Below are 17,639 nucleotides of genomic sequence, written 5' to 3'. Positions count from 1 at the left end.
AAGATGTGTGAAATGTAAAATATCAATGAGATTCAAGCTGCAGAGAGCAAATAACGGCCATTCAAGACGTAACGACTGAATGTCCCGTATCGATGCGCGGGGATTGATGACGTCTTGAAGCCTGTCAAACTCACACGCGGCACACGTGTAAAGTCACTTTTCTCAATATTAAAACCACGCTCCAGTTTCCCGCCGTGTCTCGGGGCGGCTTCGGCGACCTGCTGACCCGGCTGAGTGGGAGGAGGGCAGCGGCCACTCACTTCATTAGGTCCCCATTAAGTCCCTCGCGCCTGCCGCACCCCCTCGCTCCCTAACGTGACGCTCCCTGCGCCCTCACACCCTCCCTCCCTCCCTCCCTCCCTTCCTTCCTCTCTCGCCGCCCCCCCCCCCCCCCCTTTTCTAACGTCGCTTCGAACCTTTTCGGGAGGATTGAGAACTTTTCTCAATATTTGCCGCCGCGGACGAGAAGAAATGAGTGTTGTGACGAGCGGAATGTGGATTTGTGAGCGGCGCTTCTGACAGGTACCGAGGACGTCTTCTCCTTCTTCTTCTCCTTCTCCTTCTTCTTCTCCTTCTTTTTACTTCTCAGTCCACCGCAGCGGAGTCTTTGCGTGGTCGATGCAAACCCGGCTAAACGTACTCGTGTGCGTGGATTTGGGTTATCGATACCATCGATAAATGTTTATTGGGCTTCTGTAGGCTATAATTCCCCTCGGGGTTTCATGAAAGCGCATTTTCCAGTGCGGACTAACTTACCAAATCAAAAGGTGGATTTTTTTTAAATATATAAAACGGAAAGGCTCAAGGTAATGAAGCAAAAGCTAGCGTAACTTGTGAGATCTGTGAAGGAAACCCCACAGCTATAACCCAACATTTCTTTTTTTGACCTCCTTTAACGACGCAGGGCGACATATATTAATCGGTCATAACTGTTTACTGCGTTTAGTAGTTTCTTCCTATTAGGTTTAAAGTGCTGTGAAGGCCTGAGGCGCGCTGCAAAATGGATTTAAACTGGATTGTGTTCTGCTTATTAGTTTCACAGTGGTAACGCTGTCGTTATTGCTGTCGTAATTATTTTATAAGCCACTAATTGATTATAGGAGAATGTTCTATACGGATGTATCACAGCAAAATAGGAACTCCATCCATTAATTGAAATGACTCAAGTGCACATTAGTAATGTCTCCGAATTAGTAGCAGAAACTTGGAGCAGGGCCACAGCAAAGGTAGATGTGTTATGTTGGATCAACAGTCTGACAAACACAACTTGACACTTGAGAAGCTGCATGTAAAATATTAACTGTAAATGAATGTGAATATGGACTCGGCATCTGACTATTTCAAAAACACAAGCGAGTTAGTGGGCATTGAATGCATCACAGTGTACCCTACTACAGCAGATGATGACTTGAAGGGCTCTTTTTTTAATTCACTGTTGAGTAACAAAGAACCACTGATCAAAGACTTTATTCGCCTAGCAAATGCCATATCAGAATATCATCCATTGAGTTGAATAAAGAAGCAAGTGTGGTTTAGAGGCATCCTCAGGAAAAATAGACCACTGGTTTCTGACAGTGTTACTGTGTGATGAATTAGTTATTACTCATCTTCATTGCCACGTCTCAGCTAATGATCCATCATCCTCACGGTTCACCTACGAAGAATGCGACATGTGTCAAAATTAACCTCAAGAGGGGCAGCATTTTCCTCCCGTTTAAAAAAAAAAAAAGAAAAGAAGCAAAACATATTTCACAAATGCCCCGGACCGCTCGCTGCATTAAAATGGACCCCAGTCCAGACTTTGTTGAAATCCCTACCAAAGAGTTTTCCAGCAGGCTTCTGCCAAGAGCTCCAGCAAAGGTCATGGAATTTACTCTCATGTTCAGAGCGGAGACAGCGGGCCAACTCTTTAGAGGTTGTAGAGTAGTGTTACGCCAGGAATGAGCCATCTACGACCTCCTGGCCTCCCTTCTCGCCATCTGGGTGTGCACGGCTAGACTGACCACCTCAGAAACAAATCCTGGGAAGTGACTATGACGAAACAAAGTGTCCAGAGGTGTAATACAATATCCGGATCAGGCTGTTGATTAGGTGAAGTGAAAACCTTATGGCCGATGGGTATCATTATATTTTCGTGCACTATAGAGAATTGAGAATTTGGAATCTGTCTTGGTTTTAACGCCAGTGACTCCGGCGTCATCGGACAGTAGTGGGTTTAGTTCTGGTCCACGTTACTATGGAAAGCCTGCATCATCAGGAATACAGCTGTATCTAATTATTCAAGGAATGTGGGGCTTTTGTAAGTGAACGCTGTGCCGAATTTGGGCCGGTTTTCTCTAATCCATCTCTTCCCCCCACAGTCCCCTGTCTGATGAGACCATGAGAACCCACACCCGCGGGGCCCCCACAGTCTTCTTAATAGGCCTACTGTGGCCCCTGCTCGCCGCGGCGGCTGCAGCAGCGGAAGTGGACCCCAGCGGAGGAATCCCCTTCATGGGGGGCAACTACAATGGTCACCCAATGCTGTACTTCAACCGGGGGGATGTGGAGCAGCTGCAGTACGCGGCCACAGGGACCCATCGGGACATGGCGAAGAGGATCCGCGACGCCGGCGAAACCATGCTGGAGCAGCCGGAGATGTACCTGCCCCCCTGGAGCCCGGCGGAGTTCAGCGCCCGCTGGAACGAGGTGTACGGAAACAACCTGGGTGTGCTGTCCATGTTCTGCGTGCTGTACCCACACAGGGCGGGGGCCCTGGACCTGGCCAAGGACTACATGGAGAGGATGGCGGCTCAGCCTAGTTGGTAGATTTTCTATCCCTTTTATTATTTGATTTACTGCGTTTATTGTTGGGTGTTCTACACGGGGACGTTTGAGCACCTGAGCATTGGTCGCTTTTCTTTTAGCGGAGGCAAATAGGTGTTTGTTCAGAGCTTCCAGATGTGACCTGAAATCTGTTTCCAACCGCATGTGTGTATCCACTGGGTATTAATGCTGAGTCCTCCTGCTCAGAGGATTGCTGGTCAGACGCCTCTCAGGACTGTTCTCATTTTCCTCTGTGGGCAGAGTTCTGGTAAAGATAAGTTTGTGCTCAAGGAAATATGTTTAGCAGCTGTTTGCCGAACATGAAAGGAAATGAAATGCTCAGATGTGAGCTCAATAGCACACTGGAGAGCCTTGGCTGAGATTGTAGCCGACCAGATGAGCGGACAGAAGTTGAACCCCCTCTGATCTAATCCTTTATGTTATGTAAACCAGGGTTGAACGAGATACATTTATTTATTAAGAGGTAGTATATCAGGATGTTATGGTAAGTTGTGGTATAATCCTAATAAGCAGCATAATAAGAAAGTAAGACTATAGAGGACAGCGGACAGGACTTTCACCCTGGTGACCCCTGACCACTTTGGTTTCACAGACTGCGGCGAAACCCAAAGTAATCATTGACTTTCCACTTGATGCGCAACATTGTTCCGCTTGTTTCTTAATGTACGTCTTCTGAGTGCGTTTGTAGTTTGTGTACAGTAGTTCCGGGCCAAAACAATTTTATGTTGTTAACTTATTATTTCAACGCAATCCACCACCTATTTGTAACAATTTTTCTTTAAAAACATTAAGATTCAACTTGACCTGTGCTCTGCTGAACTTCTTGGAAGTAAGACTTTACCAATGAGGGATCAAATGAGCTGAAATGATCCACTCACTTTAAAGAAAAGAGCCCAGAGTAGAGCAAAGAAAATGTTCTTTTGACATCTGAGCTTTGTTCACCTTTGAACGACTGGTTAAAGGGAAGTTGTGATCATTTAACCCAAAACCAATTGCCCCACAATTAACTCCGAGCTATAAGCTTTTCATCAAAGGACAGACCTCCTGAGACCTGTTGGAATAGCTGGCCAAGTTACCTCAAAATAATATTTTGTGTTTACCTTTATTGCATTCTCTGAAACACCTCTGATGCTCAACAGGGTAACCACCATAAATTCCATAGAGTAGAAACACATGTACAAAATGTTAAGCTTGTGTATGAGCCAGTCGCCAAAACTTGTTACCATGCTCCGTACCGTGAGAAGTACAGCTACCGAGTGAGCCCAATCCATCCACCCAGCCAAATTTGAACAAGCGGCATGCAGTCGTCAGGCGTCAACGCTGCTTCCTTATTTCCCTAACAATTTGATTAAGTTCAATAAACATTAGTTCTGCCTGCAAGTGCAAAGTGGCCAAGAAATGGCCAACATTCATTCACAGCCCCCGAGCTCTCCACAGCTTTTATTTTAAAGACTAAGGAACAAAGGTCTCAGAAAAGAGCGCATTAAGAAGGCGGTTGCATCCTGTGTCGGGGTCCATGGCAACCGTCCGATGTTCACTCACATAATCCCATAGAATTAGTGCTAACTAGCTAGCTATGGTGAGGGGTATTTTCCTACACCTCATTTATAGTGTGTCTGTGTGTGTGTGTGGGGGGGGGGGGGGGGGGGGGGCTTAGCCGGTATTATCGTAGTTTGCAGGCCATTTTTCACAATATGACAACGTGTGCCGCAGTGCAGAAAGAAGAAGCCACCGAGCATGTGTTTTCATAACTCCAGAACACGCTGTGAGTTTTTCTCCTTGGCCGCACTTTTATTATGGTCACTGAACCTCTGAAGCCTCGCACGTTGGCTCCAGGAACCAGTCAGCTGTGGTATTCACGGCCTTCAATTATGTCTGCGAGGACTCGGTGAACCATGTTAGGATGGGGCGCTTGTACTTTGTGGCGAACTAGTGCCTGCGCCCTCTTCTTACACTGTCGCTGCGAACACACACACACACACACACGCGCGCGTGCCTTTGTGTGCTTTGGCATGATTCAATACAAAGCCTTTGACTTGGCATAATGTCATTTCGCTTTTCCATACGGGCAGACTGCAGCCTAAAGAAGCAACCCATTTGGTGTTCATTTACATGAGAAAACAGGAAATGGTTTCTCCACTTAAACCTCAGCTGTCACTTAACATGTGGAAGCGATGTATTTGCCAACATTAAATGGATGAGCCGAGCCAATTGTTGCCACACTTCTAGAAGGGAATTTTCTTTGGTATTTTAAAAACAACACCAACTCTTGAGAAGAGGGAATCTGAGGTTGGAATTCCTTCTCTCCGATTATCATCTGGTGCTCTAGAAGTAAAGGCCTGTGACATTAAATGGCTTGATATTCGTTGATAGGATGTCAAAGACAAACACAGTGCTGTTTGACTAAGTAGATTCAAAATATATCAATTATATATCTATTGTATTATATTATATAAGAATTATGCAAATATGTCTCACTTTTTTAAGGTCTGCTTTTACAGACAATTAGGGAAGGACAATTAGCGACGGGTTAACAGCCGTCTTTTCATATTCAGACGTCTTTGAATACTTATTCTACTATACTAATATATTCCGACACATGTACAACGGTGTAGATCAGGGCTCGGCCACTCTTTTGATATGAATTGCATTTTTTTCCTGTTTTTGGACTATATGAGCATTAAGTTGAATTACTTCATCTGTAATTCTATTCCATCCACAGACACACTATAAAAAGCGGGTCTTCATCACGGGTGAATTACACTGGTAAAAGATATGTGGCCAGTTGAGGACCAGACCTCAGAATGTGGTCTGAGCGAGCAGCACCTCATGCTTCCTCAACGTGTCTTTGGGGGCATTAACAGCTGTACTTTAACGTGTCCACTTGTGGTCGGGAAACCCCTAGAGACGCGTGTTAACACGAGGTTGTGAACACGGCCCGAGACTTGGAGCGTGATTTATTGAATCCACTCACGGCTGTCTGAAACACAGCGCCGGGTTTCATCGCCACATCCGAGGTTCCTTTGTTGTTAACTTACGTGGGCAGAATGATTACACGACACCTTTCACTCTTTTACAACACCAACACTTAGCGCCCTTTAAAGCCACAGGAGTCGGCGCTCTTACATCCCAGCGCCCGTTAACCGGGAGAGAATTTGCACACTGCACTTTTAATGTCTTTTTATTTGCACGTACTGGTGCAGCAGTTGCGGTGCGAGCTACTTTTTTTGCATTTTTTGGGGGGGGGGGGGGGGGGGTTTGCTTTCAAAGTGAATAGATGTTTTACAGCCGTGGTAAAGATAATTAAAAGGCTTTTGCGAAGAAAAGAGGGCTCCTTGTTCATGACCAACATTTTCCAGGACTTCACTGCAAAGAGTAAAAATGTGACACCTGATTAGCATTGAATGTTTATCTTCCATGTGCTCCACATATGCCTTGACCCTCGTGTCGATGTTCGTATTGCAGGCTGGTTAAAGACGCGCCCTGGGACGAAGTGCCTCTGGCGCACTCTCTGGTCGGCTTCGCCACCGCTTACGACTTCCTGTACGAGTATTTGAACAAGGGCCAACAGGAGCGCTTCCTCCAGGTGATCGGCAACGCGTCGCGCCTCATGTACGAGAAGTCCTACGTCCGGGGCTGGGGGTTCCAGTACCTGCACAACCACCAGCCCACCAACTGCGTGGCGCTGCTCACCGGGAGTCTGGTTTACATGACCCAAGGTTAGTGGACAGCGATTCGTGTCTTTCAAATGTTTAATTCTACAGAGGTTTTTTTTATTAAATCCTTTTGTAAATCGTGACCCCATTTGGAGTCAAATAGACCTTAAAGCAGGGTGTGGTGAGTGGGGCTAACTTGTGATTGAGAGCTGTTGTGTGTTTTCTTCAATACTTCAAATCTTTTCCAGTTAATTGTAACTTTTGGTAGCCTAAAAATGTCTCATTTGTAGCTCCACCCTCTCCTGTCACTTTTGCTTCCACAAAAAAACAAGATAGCGACTATAGAAACACCAAACTCGAGTCTTCAAAACATAGTCAACATACAACGTCACAGTAACCATGTCTATGGTTTGAGGACTCGTAGCTGCAGGGCCTGTACATGTGATTAGAGCAAGGGGGATTCACAGCATTTATTAATTATTTAATTTCTTTCTATTCTATTTTATCCATGCATGTATAACTCCTTCACTCAGCAGTGGAGCTCATTTTGGCTCCGGGTGGGAACTTTAAGGGCTAGAGACCTGGCTTGGTCCGCATTAACCAAAGGAATTCCATTAGTCCGTTTTTTTACTGTGGAGGTTTAGTCTCATGGTCTTAAAGCCGATTCGGGGGTTTAGAAACTTCCAAAGATGCAGTTGTGGAGGGATTGAGGTAAAAAAAAAACTACCCAGAAATGGCTACTGCCAGAGTTATTATGTCGTTGAGTTGTACACGGCACAGACAAACTGACGGATGGCCTATAAGCACCCGGTGGGAATTGCTTCACATTTGGGTCACTGTGACCTCCCAAAACACTGCTTTCGAGCCACAACTTAAGAAGACGTACAATGTAATGTTGGGGCAGTTTAGTGTTTTCCTTGCATGAAGTCCAGTCTCCTTCGTGTGCGTCCTGAGGACAACAACACCGCGTGCAGCCTACATGTGGGAAGTGCCCATTGGTCTTTGTGCTTTTTGTCCCGCCCCTTCTCCAGTGGGATTGGGCAGCTGGTGACACAAATGTTCCCGTAAATACTTTTTTTTTTTTTTTTTTTTAAACAACCCAAAGAATAGAGACTGTGTGCCACCTCACGCTGGTTCTGTGTGAACAGCGCGGCATTTAAAATGTTGCTGTTATCGGGACAGTGCCACCTTTCACCCTGAGTAACACATCGCCTGCTCTTCACACCACATATACATATGAATGATAAAGGTCATGTATCCCAATTTTAAATTGCAAACCTCAGTCCGCTTATGAGAGAACGTTTTAGACTAAATTTCAGGGCAGTCAGCCTGAGGTCCGAGCTGCACTTAATGACTCTGCAGCACTTCCTTTATGAGACCTGACACGAGTGTTCGCTGCTTAATGTTTCTCTTTGCATCAATATCCTGCATCAAATATTTTGAGTAGCAGGCAATGGAGAAAAGCCAGGAGGTAAAACACCCGCAGCGCTTTGCCTCCAGGGATTTGATTTCTAGCACTAACGATCCTGGCCTGATGCGAGATAAATGGCAGCTGGCTTACAGAGAACCGCTGTGGTCACAGTGATTTTAGTTTAGGCTTTTTTGTGGGGGGGGTGCGGGCAACAACAGGCACAAAGCCCAGTGAACACGGAACTCTATCTGCCTCATTACATTTTGTGTCGAGCCAAACAAAAAGTGGGCCCGCTCCATTTCCAGCCCTTTGTTACCTGGAAAAGGCTTTATGTTATTTAGCCTGCTGAGGGCTTTACGGCAGACCTCACGTAGGGATGATATTTTCAGTATCATATTGTCTCCGCCCCCCCCCCCTGCTATTCACGGTGTGATGTCTGCCAGAGTCATGCATTACTCACAGTAAAAGTGCTGAGAACTCAGGGACTTACCACCAAACAGCCCGACATCTCAGAGTCCAGCAAAGATATAAAAGTCAAGCCTGCTTGTTCAAGATTCAACTCATTTGATACCCAAACTTTCAACCCGTTCCCTCTCTGTCCAATGAGGAGCAGCATTTAGCAACACTCTTAGTATAGATCAGAAAACGAATGTGCAGGCTGCCTGTTATGCACAAAAGCCTGGTTGTTGCACAAGAAGCTTGGTGGACGAGGAGCAGAGAGTCAATGAGCGTTCAGATCCCTTGACCTTTTACATTCTTGTCATAATGTAGGGCTCGGCCACTCTTTTGATATGAAGTGGATCCTTTGATAGTGTGGACTATATGAGCATTAAGTTGAATTTGTTGGTCCGGGTGTTCAGACCCAGCACCCGGACCAACAGCATGGGGGACAGTCGGGCCTGACGACAGGTAGACATTAGACACGTTATTAGGTTGTGGGGAAACAGAGGAACTGCACACTACGTGCATGAGGTGTAGTTTGGTGTCTGGTGTCTAACTTCCTCCTTGTTCTTAATTTGTCCTTTTTATTTATATCTTTGGTATTCCAGTAACCGTTGTGTTGCAGTTCTACGGTAAGCCTTGGGTCATAGTTTTCCTTTGATTTAGTTTTGATGATGTTGGAGTTTCAGTACACTTTTTTTCTGCTATTTGTGATAGCACACTGCTGATGCAGGAGCTGGAGATGTAAACCGATTAAATGTCTTTGTGCCAAAAGCTTTGAACCCCTGCCAAAGTCTACGTTACAAGCACGTTTTGTTGTTCGGCTCTGTGTCGCTTGTTAGCCTCTTCAGTATAAAGGGCTTGTTCCTAAGGGACGAAAACACTGTGACAGTCAAGTTAGTAGCCTCCAACTGCTGTAATTTTATGTTAGCCAAAGACAGAAGCTGCAAGGCAAACATCTGGTATTTTTTCCAATTGTTCCCGTTCACTTGAACCAAATTGTTTATTATTCCTGGAAAGATGTTACAAGGATTTCCTTTAATTTCTTGTTATTACTTTTGAGGAAAGCAATGAACGGTCTTGAAGCCTGAGCTGCTCTGAAGGTGGAGCCGGGGGGGGGGGGGGGGGGGTGTCAGGGGTGTCTGGCCTGTGTGCGGGCTAGCGAAGCTTTGTTTGTGTCAATATGGTCTTTGTGCGTGCCAAGAGTTCCTGCTTGATGGTAAATACCGGCTCTGTGTAGACCAGCGGTCCCCAAACCAAACACGGGGGGCAGGGGGGGGGGCGGGGTGGGGGACTCGGCTGGCGGGCGGGCGGGGCCTGCGCAGTCACCGCCGAAGGCCCGGGGTTCCTCAATGAACTGAGGCCGGAGTGTTTATGTGGTTGCCGCCTCCATAGTAAAGTCTATGTGAGAGAGAATACACAGTGAGGTGTGTGGGTACCGGTACCAGTGGGGGGGGGTCATGCTTTCCACCGCCACAGGTAAATGTTGTGAGTAGAAGGTTTCTTTGGGTAATGCTTTACCTTAGTTCCGTCTGTGTCATAACACACACACACTCACTCACTCATGTGCTATGAAACGCGGGGCCCAAATCATGTATTGAAATACAGGATCTTTAAATCCTGGTACAAATCTTCTCTGGAAGCGCTTTCGTGGCCCCTGATTGCAATAAGGGTTACTGCGCATAGACAAGACCATGACAACAGCCTAATTATCTGATTGTAGATCAGGAAATCTTGATTTTGTATTTCATTCTGAAAATGCTTTTGATGTCCAAACAGCCTCTTTTTTTCACTATCTGCATTCAGAAGATGTCAAACATTTTACTTTTGATGGATTTAGATGTTTATATAAGATGTTCTCATGGTTATTTAATTGGTTTTATGATGTGAATGTGTTAACTAAAGTGTTTGAAAGCTGTATTCACTATTACAGTACATAAAGGAGGCGTTCAATCTGTGTTGCAGGTTACCTCCAGGAGGCCTACCTGTGGACCAAGCAGGTCCTGTCCATCATGGAGAAGTCCATGGTCCTGCTGCAGGATGTGACGGATGGCTCCCTGTACGAAGGGGTGGCCTATGGGACTTACACCACCCGCTCTCTGTTCCAGTACATGTTCCTGGTGCAGCGCCACTTCTCCATCAGCCACTTCGACCACCCGTGGCTGCTCAAACACTTTGCCTTCCTGTACAGGACTATCCTGCCAGGTAGGTGTCACTTCACCTGCTCTGGCCAGCACATTTGTTTGACCTCTTTCTTCTTTTAATACGGGTGAAATATCTTTGCTACTGTTTCACTGCTGTGGATACAAAACCACAACCAAAATGCAGAATCAACAGGTCAGCAATCCGTGACTGAGTGTTTAGCCACAAATGTCTGACACATACAAGATGTGAAATACATACAAGATCACTTTATCCCCAAAGATGGATGTATTAGGTCAGACGGGAAAGTAACCTTGTCAGGCTGTCACAAAGGAGCAGCTGCTCCTCTGAACCGATATGGGGTATGCATGCGTGTAGTCATTACCTTACCGGGTTGGGTTTGCAAAGCTGAGCCGAGCCCTGTTGGGATGTGTGGTCTCATGGAGGTTCAATTCAATTCATTTTATTTTATTTTGTATAGCCCAAAAATGATCCTCAGAGGGCTTTACAATCTACACACATACTCTGTCCCCGAAACCCTCACATCAGCACAGGAAAAACTCCTGTGGTTCTGTACGTCGAAAGTTCAGGGGGAGGGCAGCAGGGGAGGAGGGGCCCCCCGGGTCACGCTCGAGCATTTGGCAGCCCCCTGCCAACAGTTCCTGTATTGGGGCTGAGCTCAGAAAGCACGTCTAATGACATCGGCCAGTAGAGCCTCGGATCCACATGTCTGAGGCCCCCAGTCTGAGCATCACCACTTTGTACGGCGGAAAGATACCGGTCAACGTTTAGAGCCAATGCCCCTCTCTCCTGCCTCTGCACCATTAACTGCTCAGTGTCAATTGAATTTGAATGAAGTTGAAGTATAAGCTGCTTACAGTTGTGGAGTGCATCAGAAGGGGTTTAGTTTAAGCTCCGAAAGAAAGGGAAACTGCAGTTGTGGGCAATAAAAGGAGTGGCGGGTGGAACGCTCTCAGTTCAAGTGCCGGTCGAAGTGGAGCGTCTCTTTAACGAGGCACGAAAAGGGAGCTGAAGTGTCAGTTGCTCCCTTCGCCGTGTAAGCAATACCAAGAAGTAAAGGAAATTCTCTGGAAATGGGGCAACAACTAAAAGACTTTGGAGGGCCAGTTGATGCATGAGCATTTTTAATCAGCTGTCAGTTGACTTGCGATTGTGGGGTCGAAGTGTCATTGCCTGCGGAGTGGAGTGTCCGTGTGTGGACATGTTTGTGTATTTTCATACATATGAAATCCCAAAGGGAGGGTGATAGCGCACCGTCAGCAATGTCATGAAAAAGACTGGAAATTGCTACGTGTCTACGAAAAGGAGTTCATTTTGGTACAAGAAGAAGAAAAACTTTTCAGAAACTCACCCCCATTGTCTCCTCCCAGAAATCCTGACGTGGCAACTTAAAGATAATCCACAGACCTTGAGACACGAAGCTGACAGCACAGAGTTGTCAGCCGGCTTTAATGCATTGTTGGCACTGGGAAACTGAAACGTCAGCGCGACGTCTCTGCGAAAGGAGGCCACTGAAGCTGTGTCTTCCCCCCTTTCCGCAGGATTCCAGAGGACCGTGGCCATCGCAGATTCCAACTACAACTGGTTCTACGGGCCGGAGAGCCAGCTGGTCTTCTTGGATCGCTACGTGTTGCGTAACGGCAGTGGGAACTGGCTGGCAGACGTGATTCATCAGAACCGGGTGGTTGAGGGGCCGGGGCAGGCTGGAAAGGGCCAGCGATGGTGTACTCTCCACACAGAGTTCATCTGGTGAGCACTACGGGTGTTTTTCTGCTGTTTAGAGGTATTATCACTGCCTGCCTGGTATGTCTGCCTTTGTTTCTTATTTCCTTTGACTTTTGTTGTTGTAGAAGTCTATAAAGAGACGCGGACCGATGAGTTAGCAAAGGTATTTCATGCCAGATGAGCTGGAGAAATCCTATTTCTTAGCATTTCCCTTCGTTTCTGGGAATTTCAAAGACTAACAACTTGTTCTTTTGCAGAACAACTTTATTTCCACACATCATCTTAACAGGTTATTGGGGTTCAACATAACAACTTCTCTTATCTAACGATGAAGTTTTATACCATATTGATTTTCACCATGGTCAAGATTTTTTAACCTGGGCCTTCAAACAAAAGGGGGAAGCTAGCCTGGTTCTGTTCAAAATGTAAAGAATCATACCAACAAATCCCAAGGTCACTAATCATCTTGTTTGTTATACCAAAATGTAAGAAACCAAGCATGGTAGTACACGCCCCTGCAAGTGACTTCCTCGAGTCTGTGCCTGTTGCTTGGCAACCTCACAATAACGATAGAGACACTAGCATGTCCAATAAAGATTTAAGCGTGTTCTGTAAAACCCCAAGAGCAGACTCTTTAGGTGGAGCATTTTATGATGATTTTTCACATACACGCATGAGAGTTTTGATCTTGACTTTTACTTTGGAAATCACCTGTTTGAAGACTTTCCATCAGTAGTTGCCTTTGCTTGATGTCCATGTTGCTAATCTGTCCACCTGTTATGCTTCCTCTCCCCGTGTCCTACAGGTACGACCCAGAGCTGATTGCCAAGCCTCCGCCAGACTTTGGAACATCCCAACTGCACTACTTTGAGGACTGGGGCGTGGTGACGTACGGCAGCGCGCTGCCCGCCGACACCAACCGCACCTTTCTCTCCTTCAAGTCCGGGAAGCTGGGGGGACGTGCCATCTTCGACATCGTTCACCGGAACAAGTACAAAGAGTGGATCAAAGGGTGGAGGAACTTCAACGCCGGCCACGAGCACCCGGACCAGAACACCTTCACGTTCGCGCCCAACGGCGTCCCCTTCGTCACCGAGGCGCTCTACGGGCCCAAGTACACGCTGCTCAACAACGCGCTGCTGTTCAGCTCCGCTCTCCCGGGCAGCTGCTTCAAGCCGTGGGCTGGGCAGGTCACGGAAGCCTGCGATTCCAAGTGGCTGAAGTACAAGGCGGGCCTGGCGGCCGACGCCGAGGGCAGAGTCGAGGCTGCGATGGAGAGACAGGGAATGGTCTTCATCCGTGGCGAGGGACAATCTGCTTATAATCCGGAGCTGAGGATCAGGAACTTCCAGAGGAACCTGCTCCTTCTCCACCCGCAGCTGCTGCTCCTGGTGGACCACATCCACCTGCACCCAGACAGCCCGACCAGGGCCATGAGCGCCTTCTTTCACAACACGGAGCTCCCGTTCACGGGCACGAAGGTCGACGGCGTTCACGGAGCGTTTGCTTCACGCGGCGAGGACAGGTACAAGATGTTCTGGATGGACGACACAGGCTACAGCAGCAAAGCAGTGTTAGGTTATTGGAATTACCCCCGAGGGTACCCGTACAATGGCTCCAACTATGTGAACGTCACAATGCCGTTGAGGTACCCTCACACCAGGGTGGCCTACATTTTCGTCGGCCCCGGCGTGGAGGTGCAGAGCTTCAGCCTGCGCGGCGACGACCAGCGGGTGGATATTTACCTGGCCACCAAGGATCACATGTACACCATCTACCTGCTGACCGGGGAGCTCACCAGCAAGCCCCTGTTCGCCATGGTGCTGATGGACCACAAGAAGATCGTGTTCGAGAAGGGGGCGGGCGCGGAGGACAGCTCGCCCGCCGAGGTGGAGGAATACGTCAACGTGATGGAGGACAACCTGCAGCACGTCAAGCCCGTCTTCCAGCAAATGGAGAGACACATCCTGGGACGGGTCCTCAACACCGCCAACTTCCGCAAGACCGCGGAGCGCCTCCTCCAGTTCACCGACAAGAGGAAGACAGAGGAGGTGATCGAGAAGATGTTCGCCATGTCCAAGAAGCAGGGCAAGGGCACAGCGGGGAGGAAGGTGAACCTCGGGGAGACACTTTCCGAGAGTCTGCCGGACATTTTCGCCCAAATTGAGGTGAACGAGAAGAAGGCGCGGCAGAGGACTTCAAAGCGCACTTATGAGGACAGTCCAGAGGAGGGCGAGGGAGCCTTTGCGGAGTACGCGGACGGCCGCAAAAACAGAAAGGGGGCGTTTGTGAAGGGCCGTAGATTCAAGGAGGTCCACATGGTGGCCACGGCCGAGAGCGAGGGGCTCTCCAGCACCGCGTCCTACATCAGACTCTTCCTCCTCCTGAACACCGCCACCTTCTTTCTGCTGCTGGCCGTGTTACTGACTCGCTTCCAGAGAGGCCGAAGTTTGCACACGCAGAGGTGTTTCTACACCATCCTCCTGATCGACTGCTTCATCTTGCTCTACCTGTACTCCTCCTGCTCTCACACACAGTGTTGACGTCCGGCCGCAGATCAGGTGGGGTGCAGCTCACGGCGCTCCACCACACCTCGGTCCGTGCCGATTCTTATGACGCAACATTGGGGTCAGTTTTAGAAAAAGAAAATCAAGACATTTAAAAATATATATTTTTAGAATAAAATGTAATGTTGTAAGAATAAAGAAAAGATAGAAAAAAAAAACAATGTTCCAACAATAAAGCCTTAATATTATTATATTGTAGTCACACGCAGGCTTCATCTATGAACACAAAATAGATTTTAGGAGAGTTTATTGTAAATTGACAATTGTATTTAACTTTCAACATTTAGCATTTTATTCTCAATAAAATATAAATGTCATCCTCATAATGTCATGACTTGTTTTCATAATATTAGTTATTATTGAATTATTAATTGTCCTCTACAATTACAACTTTATACAAATGTTATGATTTATTTTATATCTTTTAAAAAAAGGTTAGTATTCAGAATATTTGGAATGTGTTTTGGAAATTAAAACTCCCACTCTAGTGTATGTTTAAATTGCCAAAAACAAATTTTCCGCTGAGGTCCTCAGGATGGCGATCTTTGGATCACAACTGCATTCTCCCACTTAGTGTGTTCTTGAATTCTTTTTCTTTTTAGACTGTGGCCCAAATACATAAGATCTACATAAAGGGTAACAGGAAAAACAAGTGATTCCAAATAGGAATTGATGAATTGCCGACTTGAAACCAGACCACCTGTGGTGTAATAAGCTTCTGTGGAGCTTTAGAACCGAGTCAGTGTGAAGTTGGTCCTTTGTTGAGTTCAGAGCTCCTGCATTGTGTCAAAGATCTCAAGGTTAGCCACTATGACGCAGTCGCCACACCTGCTGGAGATTTGTCTTGTCTTATCGATCATGGAGACACATTTAAATGTATATATGTGAAAGCGAGATATATTTTTATTCTGTGTGTTTTTCTTGTTTTTTTTACTATTTGTAAATAAAATTACCACATGCAAAAGTACTCATTCATTGTGTGTTGTGTCCAGTAGGAAACGGAAGCCCAGATAGCTCCATGCACTACAGCTAAAATCTGTAGTGCCTGTATCTCTATTCATATCAAATAGATATAAGACATTCACTACTTTGAAGCATTACACCTTGAAACATCTACAAACTCCCCGGGGCTCAGCCATCCTCAACACATCTGTTTACACATTTTGTCATAGAGGCGAAAGGAAGGACATGCACACAATGTGAACAACATAACGTATGAATGGCCGCTGAAGAGCTGGCTCAACAACACGCGGAGACAGACACACACACCGTCAGACTCCATCCATAGACTCGTCTGTTTTGATGCTGCTCTCGTGGTCACATGGGACGGACGGGGTTTAGCGGCATGGATTCCCGTGTCAACTCGCGAGCGTTGACGTTATCTCTTTAGGATTGTTTTATGATGGCAGTAAGGGTTAAAAAAAAGACAAAATAGCACCATGTTTATGATTAAATATGGGTCAAGTTACACTGACTGATGTATTAAGAAGCATTAAGTATCCCGGTTGTGAGGATGACTCGGATGTTGACATCTCCTTCTTCGTCCTTCTCTTAACACTTTTTTATCACAATTTCCCTACATGGGAGGGGACTTTTTACTTTGATTTCAGACATGAAAAACATTACAAATACACAGTTTAATTGTTTTAACTGATCACATTCAAAGTCCTTCTCAAACAGATGCAGACTGTTGGGGGACTATTTTTAGTGGTGGAGTAAAACCCACCTGGTGCTCTGGTGCAGTCATCCCCCAGTCTTTTATTGAACATTTATATCTGCATCTTTGAGGCATCTGAGAAGGATGAATGTTTGTATTACTCTGATGATAAAAGTCTAAAGATAGAACGGACAAAATATGTTTCCAGCACTTGGTTTGATGTTTTTGCACATTTCCGTGTCATGGTACAATTTTGAAAGCTAATCACATCAAAAATTGTGGATATTAAGCACAGCTCATCGGTTGTACAACAGCCGTAACATAAAAGCTAATGTTTTTTCGGACAAACATGAATTAACGGAGCCTGTCTAAACAGTGATAGAACATGGAAGCTTTTATTTATTTATGTGGATGCTCATACACATCTGTTTCAACTCTGCAAATCAACAGTCTAGACCCTCGACTCCTCCTCGCTCCTCAAGCCTCACATTCACCAATGTGCCTCGACGTCGTCTCTTCTTTTTTACTAAGCGTTGCTGAATCCACCAGCTCAACGCAGTAAATAACGTTTATTGTAAGAACTGATAAACGTGATTAATTACTCATCATTAAACGCAAACACCAAGGATCAGTAATCCATTTTTAAATGGCCAAATTCATTTTCACAACACTTTCTTTGATATTTTTTTTTTGCAAATGACGCACTATGTCTGTGTTCCGTTGATTTCTGCCTTATTGGTCGGTTCATTTTTCTTGTTTTTTGTGTGTTTTGTGTGCACAGCTGTGGTGCAACAGAGAAGAATCTTTGGCTGAGAACCTCTGGCCTTCTGGTGACTTAGTGAAGCTCAGCTCAGGAGTCATACACCAGTTAGTAGGTGAAATGAGAAGAATTCATTTCCTCACAAATAAAATAAAAAATGCTGTTGTCAGTGTTTGTTATGTTATGATTGAGCAGATAACCGCCTCCAGATGTGCTCCATATGGCTCTGCCTGTGTAAAAAGTTAACTGTGTGTGGTCTGGCCTGGTCTGAGAACTTGGGGGACGGAAATGGCCAATAAATAATTTCTCAATGTGACAAAAAGGCAGAGCCTTCATATGTATTTCAAACCGCCACCAAACTTATTTTCTTTAAGATGGATAATTTCACTGCGATATAATATCAAATGCTGCCATCTGCTGTTCTTTTTACAGC

General features: G+C 46.1%; 1 protein-coding gene across 2 annotated transcripts; it reads left to right on the top strand.

The window, feature by feature from the left end:
• Positions 1–414: 414 nt before the first annotated feature.
• On the top strand, positions 415–15,747 carry dse (dermatan sulfate epimerase). Of its 2 annotated transcripts, XM_037449877.2 has the most exons (6): positions 415–522; positions 2,361–2,804; positions 6,292–6,545; positions 10,300–10,539; positions 12,039–12,246; positions 13,028–15,747. In XM_037449877.2, exons 2-6 carry the CDS (start codon positions 2,380–2,382, stop codon positions 14,763–14,765), a joined length of 2,865 nt encoding a protein of 954 aa, XP_037305774.1. In that variant the 5' UTR covers positions 415–522; positions 2,361–2,379; the 3' UTR covers positions 14,766–15,747. The 2 variants fall into 2 exon arrangements, with proteins under 2 accessions (XP_037305774.1, XP_037305775.1); XM_037449878.2 differs by lacking the exon at positions 415–522 and having other exon boundaries at positions 2,671–2,800.
• Positions 15,748–17,639: the final 1,892 nt, after the last annotated feature.

This window comes from Pungitius pungitius, chromosome 20, assembly GCF_949316345.1.
Source record: "Pungitius pungitius chromosome 20, fPunPun2.1, whole genome shotgun sequence".
Lineage (NCBI taxonomy): Eukaryota > Metazoa > Chordata > Actinopteri > Perciformes > Gasterosteidae > Pungitius > Pungitius pungitius.
This window is presented reverse-complemented; position numbering and strand designations above follow the sequence as displayed.

What these genes read in the sequence shown, in the direction of transcription:
- dse (XM_037449877.2), top strand. Translation starts at nt 2,380, where the DNA reads ATGAGAACCCACACCCGCGGGGCCCCCACAGTCTTCTTAATAGGCCTA. An exon ending in ATGGCGGCTCAGCCTAGTTG is followed by an intron (nt 2,805 to 6,291) that starts GTAGATTTTCTA and finishes TTCGTATTGCAG; the next exon opens with GCTGGTTAAAGACGCGCCCT. An exon ending in GTACAGGACTATCCTGCCAG is followed by an intron (nt 10,540 to 12,038) that starts GTAGGTGTCACT and finishes CCCTTTCCGCAG; the next exon opens with GATTCCAGAGGACCGTGGCC.